Source organism: Montipora capricornis, chromosome 6, assembly GCF_036669925.1.
Source record: "Montipora capricornis isolate CH-2021 chromosome 6, ASM3666992v2, whole genome shotgun sequence".
Taxonomy (NCBI): domain Eukaryota; kingdom Metazoa; phylum Cnidaria; class Anthozoa; order Scleractinia; family Acroporidae; genus Montipora; species Montipora capricornis.
The window spans coordinates 13,154,406-13,164,405 of record NC_090888.1 but is presented as its reverse complement, the minus strand read 5'-3'; the positions used below and the strand labels follow the sequence as shown (position 1 = coordinate 13,164,405).

The following is a 10,000-nucleotide window of genomic DNA, read 5'->3' as shown; positions in this document are numbered from 1 at the left end:
GCACGATTGAGAGGTTTTAGTATTCTCAGGGGAGAGTTTTGAGTATTTAATGTTTTAGCGGGAAGTATTTATCATTCTAGCTCAGTCAGTCGCTCTGTTTACTATTGTTCCTCTTCCCCGAGGTTCTGTGCCGCTGCACTAGATGGGGAATACGTTTCCACATATTTTTTGGCCACATCTAAAGAGTGGTTTTTTAGTGGTTTTTCGTATCTGGCGTGGTACACTTAATTTTTCAAGCTTTTTCAAGTTAGACTTTCTAGCATATTGTATGTTGTAGTTGCTGTATATTAGGACACATTGCTGTTGTCGGGTGACTGACTGACCATTCCTCAATAAACTATTTCACATTGAATGTTTCGTGATAGTGTAGTCAGAATTTTAAAATTCCGCTGGGAAAATTCTAGTGCAGGTAGGATCTTCAAGATTTGCCAGTTAAATCCTTTGGTTAGTAACTTAAGTTAAGCATTCACATTTTTTGTACATTCAAGGTATTCTCAAGTTATTTTAATGCAGATTCCCATAGAAACACTTTTATTTCGGACACATTTGCCGACCAAAACCGTGATAAAGCCTATTCAAACCCATTGGGGATAAAAGGTTTTGTTCCCGGTATTTAAATATCATTTAAATTATAATGCAAATGCAATGCACAAAAGAGATTTAAATAGGCCATTTCCGAGTTAATTTCTGTCTCCTCTTCAAAGCGAGCTTAAGTGCGAATTTTTTGTGATGGTAATTAGTTCTACTTTACGTATGAACGAAAACTAATATTCGCACTTAGGCTCGCTTTGAAGAGGAGGCAGACACGAACTCGGAAATGGTGATGGGGACAAACCTGATACCAGATCCTACCCTTGGGTAATAGACTCTTGATCCTGAATAGTTAACAGTTGCTTATCCAGGGCGAGTGAAGTTACAAGAGAATCTTCTTACAGATTCTGACGCTGATTAAACTCCTTTTTGTCCACATATAAATTACAAAGCGCTATTTCTTTTGAAAGTGACGATTTATTGAATTGAACTGTAACCAACTGATAATGTATTAAGTTAATTGTCATTTGTCGCGGCATTGAACGGGTTTCCCTCAATAATTTGGCCTTGATGTAATAAACATGTAATCGCAATTCGCGACTCGGGTAATTTTTTGAAAACTTCAGAAATACGCGTGACATTAATCCTGAATTGCCCTCGGGCCCATGCGACTACATTTTAATACCCAGCAGCTCCTCTAAAACAGACGATAAAACTATAACAAACAGCAGCTTGTCGTTTACCGTTTACCGTTTCAAGTGAACACGGTGCTAATTCTCATCTTTTTGTGGAGTATCCATTCCAGCCATAACCCTTGAAATAGGCCATTTTATAGTTGTGTGCTTAGTTATCTGGCCTTTGAATGAAAGTGAGGCTGGCTACTTATTAGCGTGAGAACAACATCATTATAGAAAAGAAGGGAGGTCTGTATCTTAACAAGGTCAACTCAGGCCTCACTTTCATTCAAAGGCAAAGTAACTAAGCACCCTACAAAAAAATGGTCTACTACCAATTTCGACGTCACGACTCCCTTAGTGTGTTTTAACTTGCGAGCCGTGCGTACCAATGTGACTCTCGGATAATCACTACAAATTTGCAGCCCAGCTCAACTGGAATATTCTCTCAATGATATAATAATGTGGTTTTATTATTCCACTACCATATTCGGTAAAGAGAATGAGCAAAATATGAGACCAGTCATTGTTTCTGGCTACTCCGGTTTGGAATTGAAAGTAACTTAACAAAGTTACCGTTCAAAGACCCATATGAGACGGTAATACAATGTAGTGTTCCGGTTTGAGAGATTATCACATATAGTAACTACAGCACGTACAGGGGTACAGGTAAAAGTACCCAAATTTCGCCTTGTGGGTGAGTTTAACTTCGTTCAATAGGCCACTTCGAAAACTACCATAATACTCTTGGTTTTCTCCCCAAATTTTGCATATGGAATGTTTCCAGTTCCTCTTGGGACTTACAATGGTCCCAAGAGAAAACCAAAACATTGCTTATTCAAAACTTGGGGGGACAAACAAAAGATATTATAGTATTTCCCGAAGTGGCCTATAAAAAAGAACCGCTTCACTTCCAGCTGAACTTCGAGCAAAAGATTGGGCGGAGTTCGTCATAATGTCAAGTGATGTGAAATCTTTCTAAACCTAAGCAAGGGAAGTCGGATCTCGGTTGTCGACTCTAGGATGAGGGATCTCGGGTCTCGGATGGCACTTGCAAACTTCCGTAGATCTCATAGATTTTCGTGTTGAAATAAAATCGTATCGTCATGACAGACGATGTCATCTCAGTCTTTTGATTGGTCGGATGATTTTTTTTTCAATAGTGAAAAATTATCTTCCTTGCGTTTTATCCAGCAAGTCCGAGTTGAATCTCTTTTTTACCGACATGAAACTTAGTTTGGGAAAAATATTTTGCAATCTCTCATTGTGGCAATTGATGAGCAACCGCTTCCTTGCTCGGAAATCCAGGATCTTTAGCGAAAACTATTCACCAAGACTCGGAGTTTCTCCTTAGGTGTACACTTACATTTCTTGAAAAAGACCCGAGGAAGTAATCTCTCTAGCAATGCTAAAAAATAATTATTGTTTTATTGAAACCAGATGTGAATGAATGCAAAGAGGGGACTCATTCATGCCACGTGAATTCCACATGTACGAACTCTCCTGGATCCTATTGGTGCCAGTGCGCCGTCGGAATGAAAGGAGATGGTCGCAAAGCTTGCAAAGGTATTTAAATCAATTAGTATGTTAAGAACGCCAGCATAATACGTTTTGTCATCTATAATAGAAGTTAATATTCTTGGGACATTTCGCGACATGTAAATGCACCTGATCTATGTCACTTCCCTTCCATCTCCCCCCAAACAATGTTGAAATTTCTACGCTGTACTTCACAAATTACCTGAATAACTGTTTGATTTTAACCAGATTGTAGGAGGGGAAGGGGGACAGAGAACAGTGGTGTTCTCGTGTCGTTTTTTTTTATTTTTCCAAAGGAACTTGTGTCCCCCATTGTAGACTACCCTTTTCAGTTTACTTAAAGACCTTTTCTACCTATCCATGGCCAGTCAAGAGAACCTTCGTCCATGTAATCGAGGTACCATCGAACGAAGTTCAACGTAATAAGGCGAGATATCGTAATCGCAAAAAAACTTTGTTATACCGCAAATCTTTTACGTTGTCCGTTGTTCGTTTCCTTGCTGTTTTCCGTTATTGAGGATTACATTTTTAAAAAGTCTTGATAGGAATTATTACTCTCAGTTTGGAAATAATGGCCCAAAATCCGCTTTAATAGCAGTTGTTCCTCAACATTTTATCCCACATCTCGTCGTGTACTTAAAAATGTCTATGCTTTTGAACAGAAAACCGGAGAAATACCGTAAAAATGAAAATAATATTTATATTTAGCGCTTGGCCACTAAACTCAAATTAACGACATCCCTGCTCCCCAATCATACTTTGACATATTACTGTAAAGGACTTTTTCACTGAGAGGTCATTGACGGCTTAAAGAAGTCACAAATCAAATCTAAATACCCTTATCATGCTTCCAAGTCGCCTAAGTTTCTTGATTCTTAAGCAGATACTATTCACCATTTTTCAGGGCTGCAGTGCAAATTAATTTTTGTTGTAAGAGGTCACAATACGCTTCGCTTCTTGCTTGTATGTGTACATTCAAAGGCACAACTCCTCCAATAACGTGTCATGTAAAGCGGGTTATATCATCATGTTAATGTTGGTGTTGGAAGCAAGACAGTCACATAGTTTTTGATGATCCTTCCTGGTCGAAATCGTGTTTCTGTTAAGTTTGAATTGTTTATTTCGGATCATCAAAAGTGGGGTGCCTGTGAACTGGCTTGATAGCTAAGTGCACTTCCACTATACGTGCCGTGCACATGATCAGTAACCTTGTTTTTCCACAAAAGAAAACGTTTGCATAATAATAGAGTTCAATTCCCGTAGGATAAGTTGGGTTCACCAACATGGCCGCTGTGACGTCACGGGAGAACACTCCATAAACAAAGCATTTACATGTACTTGTGTTTTTATTATTAATAGCGTTAGATCCATGCACCGAAGACAAGAAATGTAAACAGAAGCACCAAACCTGCAAGGAAATAAAGAGCAGTTTTTTGTGTGATTGTGTGGATGGGTTTATAAGCAAGAGTGATCACTGCAAAGGTAAACTGACATTCAAGCAAGCTAAAAAATGGCGAGAAACACTTTATTGATTTTTACGTAAAAATGTTTCCCCAAATGAAGAGCACGTTGGTTATAGCACCTCTGTTTAATTGCACATTGAGAGCTCAGAATTGCAAAGCACAGATACGTCGCAGTATTATGAATTGAATCCACTTCGGACGCGCCTTAATATGGGGAAAAGGGGACTAACAGCGAAGTGCGCTACAATTCAAACGGAATAAAACTGGCAACTGTTCATTTGCAAAATATCAAAAGAACAGAACCCCTTTTTCAAAAAGTGGCCTGTATTTTCTTTCGTTTCTAACTACAAAAAAAAAATTGCCCCCTAAACCACTGCTTTCTGTTCCTTTGTTCTTGCACAATTTGAAACGATCCAATTAAACAGGGGCAGGTTCTTTGGGAAAGGATATTAAAAGCCAGAACACCGAAAGGAAACAATTATGAGATAAAACAATAAACAATCGAAAATTTTGATTCTTAAGCCCGTGCAAACGGGCTCACCATTTGCTTCAACATCCGTTCGATTCATCTCTTGTTGAGCAGCGATGCTGAAACACCACTCTCCCCCCCCCCCCCTTCCCCCTCCCTCCTCCCCCTTTTCCTCAACCGTGTTAAAACATGTTGAATCGATGATGAATGAGTTTAAAACGTTTAAACGTCGCTTCAACAACCATTCAACATTTCTTTTGTTTTGGCGAATGTTGAATGAAGGTTGAAGCCGTTTGCCGCCGTCTTTTAACATTGAATTGTTAGGTATGCGCGCGCACAGTAATTGGTCTCTCGATGACGTATCCATGTCTATAAATACATGAACAACCAAGGCTGCAGCCTGGTATTGAATACCAGGTCTCTCTTGAAGCTTTGTAGAATCAAATGTTGATGATGTGTTGAAATTAAACCGTTTGCCCACCCCAGCAATCAACATCGTTCAACATCGTTCAACATCGATCAACAAAATCGAACGCATGATGAAGCAATGTTGAGGCTGTTTGCTCTGGCCTTTACTCAGTCATTACGGGTGAGATTTAACAGCATCAATTCTGCTTCACGAAAGTTTTTTTTTTTTCTTTTATTTGTTGCAGATAAGAATGAATGTGAGTTGGATGATACCCTTTGTGGTTCCAACTCCGATTGCATCAACACTGAGGGATCTTACCACTGCAAGTGTCAACCAGGCTATCAGGAAATCAATGGTGATGCGACAAACTGTACTGGTAAGGTTTGCTAAAGTTGATGAGATGGTCCGAACTTTTCTAGGAATGGTTAGAGCCAACTACAGACTGAATCATTGACCAATTTTTGGGTAACTCCATTTGTTAGGATGAACACATTATCCACTAAAAGTATATAGTTTATTGGTGAATATGCAACGGCGGATCCTGGAATTTCTGAAAGGAGGGCTGTAAACCTTAGTGAGTTTCAACGCCATGGGTTTTGGAGGCGAGTACCACTGGCGTGAGCTCTTAACGGGGTCCGGGGTCATACCTCCCCCCTCCCCCCCCCCCCCGACCCGAAATTTGCTTCCGATTTTCCCCACTAAAACGCCATTCCCAGTATTCCTGAGATTTGAAAAGTGCTGTGAATGCAATGAAATAGAGCCTGGAGTTTACTTCATTTCTCAGCCAGAAAGCTAAAGTAATATGCATGATTAAAAGGCACGGCAGTCATTTCTCAGCCAGAAAGCTAAAGTAATATGCATGATAAAAAGGCACGGCAGTATCAAAAATAGCTATTTGTCGTTTCTCTACATACCTCTTTAATCAAACCGCAATGTAGTCTGAAAGAAAGAATGTTGCCGTTGCCTTGGTCGTTGCTTAATTACGTTTCCTAATACCCGATCCTTTTCAGCAGTCGAGAAATGTACAGTATCTTTTCATAACTTGGCAAACAGTCAATCGGTGGAAGTGGAGCAACTACGTAAAAGACAATTTTATTCTATTATTTTGATGAAGAATCAAACAAAATAATAAGAAAAAAAATGCTTCGCAGGAGGTCGGAGGGGTGGTTACAACCCCGTCAACCCCTCCCCCCCTCCCCTGGATCCGTCTATGATATGGTGCTATTCAGCTTTCCAACAAAGCTAACTGTCACTGGAAGTTGATCCACAGTTTAGACACAGACTGTGCACTATCATACCGTTATTTAGAGCATTAAATGTTATAATTGATCTAGTCTATTACTGATTTTCGTGCTATTATTTTTGTGTATAACTTCACTGCGCATGCACCTGTTCTTTCAGATTTAAATAGGAACAACGTACTCCTCAAAGCTCAAAATCGCAAAAGAAAGAAAATTCGACGCAACACGCGTTATTAGATATTGTGAATGACATAGAAACTAACGATCAGTCGACGATTCCTCTCATGCGGGGTTTTGAAAGACCTTAAAAAGGCTTTTGATACCAGCTGTAGGTCATAACATTTTGTTTAATAAGCTCAACCATTACGGCTTTTCAGGGATAATTTATGACTGGTTCTCCTCATATTTAAAAAATCACAAGCAATCAACACAGATAGGCCAACATATATCTTAGCAAAGCCAAGATCACTGTGGTGTTCCACTAGGGTCCGTTCTTGGCCAATTGCTTTTCTTGTTAATGTCAGTGATATCCACAAAAACTCAGATAAGCTGAGGTTTTATCTTTTTGCTGATGACACCAACATCCTCTATGCAGAAAAAAATGCAAAGGTCCTCGAAAAAAACAGGAAATATGGAATTACGTAAACTATACATCTGGTTAATGGTGCCCATCTTTTTGATGATCATTATTGCTGCAGATATAGATGAATGCGCGACAGGAGAGCCGTGCGGTGATGTGGCAACGTGTAAAAACACAATAGGATCTTACCAGTGTATTTGTTTCACTAAAGGCTTCGAATACCATGACGACGAAAAAAGAAAGGGATGTTTTGGTAAGACACTTGTAGATTGGACGGGAAACAGGGTGATATGTAAGGATTCTACTCAAAACGAGAGCTTAGACAGGACGAAATGTTAAGAATCCGGACAATGAAATATTACCGAATTATGCGACATCGTTGAGGCAACACAATGACTTGCAAGTCATTTTCTTCGGATACAAATATTTATTCATAAGAAATGAATTATTCCATCGCGCTCCCTAGATATTAACAATTCTCATGTCTCAGGCTAGTTAGGACATAATTCGCAAAACAGAAATCTGCAAAACATCGGGCTCAGTTTGCGTTTTACTAATGATCAAAGGAACCTGATTGCTTGTAGCTCATTAACTGCCTGTTAGCTATAGATTCAGATTGAAAAACTTCTCTGGAAGGACAAAAGTCATAATAAGGGAACTCTAATTCTCTTATGCCTTTTGCTTGCCGTTTGTCGTTTTGCGGAAATGCGACCTTAAACCTCTCTGTTGTCTTGACATTACATTTGGATTTGTCCCGAAGTAGAAGCAAAAAAGCGCGCCATAACTTACAGTAAAACGAGGTTAGTCATAGTCGCTAACCCGTTCTGGCGTTTTACACTGAATCGATATTACTTCTGTTTTCATAAAGATATCGACGAATGCAAAAGTCCCGACATGTGTGGTCCTGATGAAAAATGCATAAACCAACCTGCAACTTACAAATGTTCCTGTAAAGATGGATTTGAATCTGAGGATGAAGATAAACTAGACTGCACTGGTAAGCACCGTAGACATTCACACAATTTGCTAAACTATAAACTTCTCAACGCTTTCGTGTCAACGCTAAGTTGTTGAAGAATGTTTCTAAGTAAAATAATTTATTGTAACGCTTTGAAACAGGTTAAATTAAATGGCGTAAATCACGCGACATCGTTGTCACTGATTGGCCCGCTCAATCTTGTTGAACGTTTATCTCATTTTTCGATGTTACAGTTGCTTCTCACAACAAACATATATGAGCGTTTTATCGACATCGGCAACCCTATCATGTACCTGACACCGAGGAAATACGCTTTTGTGACGTCAAAGAAACTGGTTTTCTTGAACTGTACCGCTGACCAGCAAACTACTATATCGCGCCCCAAAAACGTATTTCCGCGGTGTCTCAGGTACCTCATTATCATCTTGGTTCAACAGTGCCTCTTCTAGCTTTTCGTTCCTCTTTGGTAACCCAGAGATAGAAACACCCTGGTTCTAGTCACGCATGCCTCAAATTAAGAGATATGGCAAACAAAAGACTGTAGGGCGGGATTGTTCCCGGTATCTTCAGTAACATACTATGCTTACTCGTCGGGAGAAAGAGAGAAGCCTTGAAAACAGGTTATAATCCACACCATTGACGTCGAGTAAAGCATTTATGGCGGTCTTCAGTCGCCAAACTGTGAACGGCAATTTCATGTTTGTTTTAGTTTTGCATTGGGCATACCGAAAGCAAAAAGGCCAATAAATTGTTCCTTCCGGCTGCTAATTACCTTGGATTCAATTTACGTTCCTCCTCTACGTTTACAGTATATTTTTTATAATATTTTCAAAATTTAAAGGAAAATAACCATGCTGCTCTCTCTCTAGCCCAAGCGCACGCTTAGCTCCTGATATTGCACAAGCAGCCTGCGGGCTGGTGAAAAAATATCACTGATAAACATGTGCTGTGGAAACTCTGCGGTCTACTTTTAACGAAGCTAATTTCTGTTGTATCGTCATTGTGTTTTAGATATTGACGAATGTTTTGCCTACACATATGACTGTGATTCTAACGCCTTCTGTGAAAACAGCGTTGGCTCGTATGTATGCAACTGCAAAGACGGATACAAGAAGAATTCCCAGGGATATTGTGAAGGTGACCATAATATTTGTTACACCTTTAAGTACACCCTAGTTTTCAAGGACTTTTATGTTCCCATTCCTTCTTTTGTGGGGAAGCGAAAGATTCCGGGAAAGAAGCCAAGGGGTCACATGATCTAAAACTAAATGAATCTAATCTGATACCTTTACTTTGACAACTGAGAATGGAAACTGGTCCTGTTATTCTCGACTTAGGGAGATCAATTATAGGTACCTTCTCACAAGATCTCATAATCAGACGCTTATATCAAATTCACATAGAGCAGAAATCTAAGCCCCAAAAGTGGTGGTATTGCCTTGAGGAAATCCTCACAGGATGTTAGCGGTAAATTAAAAATCCTTTTTCAGGTTGAATCCGTTTTTACCTAAGTTAAATTTAATCTAGGTTGAATATGAATTTACATGAATTGAAGAAACGTTTTTGGAGCTCAAATTAAGCCCAGAAAAAAAGTGAAGGTCACGTTAGTATTAGTTATAGGTTTATTACACATCAATATTATTATAAACTTGATATACAAAAGAAAAATAATGAAATGAACTGTGCTGGGTTGAGCATGTTCGTCGTTGTAGTGTAGTGGTGAAGACACAAGACTATTGACCTGGCCCGGGTTGCTCTAAGCACGGTGAGCGCTAACCAGCGTTGAGTACCACGGAAACCTATAGGTTTTGATACCTCTTAACCAATGGTTAGCGCTAACCCGGCCGCTGGAGGGTCCGAGTTCGAGAACGGTTAAGTGCATAGTACAGTTCGTTGTTTCCTTACTATGTCGTAATGTTGAGACTGAATGGATAAGTGTATGAATAACCAAACCGATAAGATAATACGAAACATTAAGATGTGTTGAGATGAGTTAGACAGAGGTGAAAGGAAGATAAAGGTGTCTTCGTTCCCTTTTTGGGGTGTGATACTGCATATTCACCATATGTAAAATGTGGATCACCAATTTAACTTAGGTAAAAAAGGGGTCAACCT

The 10,000-nt window shown here is 39.5% G+C and overlaps 1 protein-coding gene across 1 annotated transcript in view; it reads left to right on the top strand.

The window, feature by feature from the left end:
* LOC138051566 (uncharacterized) overlaps window positions 1-10,000 on the top strand; it is a 67,742-nt gene that overhangs the window by 56,343 nt on the left and 1,399 nt on the right. The window contains exons 22-27 of the mRNA XM_068897794.1: window positions 2,646-2,771; window positions 4,104-4,226; window positions 5,330-5,461; window positions 7,025-7,159; window positions 7,775-7,903; window positions 8,897-9,022. Of these exons, the coding sequence (XP_068753895.1) occupies window positions 2,646-2,771; window positions 4,104-4,226; window positions 5,330-5,461; window positions 7,025-7,159; window positions 7,775-7,903; window positions 8,897-9,022 (771 nt within the window). The remainder of the gene's footprint in view (window positions 1-2,645; window positions 2,772-4,103; window positions 4,227-5,329; window positions 5,462-7,024; window positions 7,160-7,774; window positions 7,904-8,896; window positions 9,023-10,000) is intronic.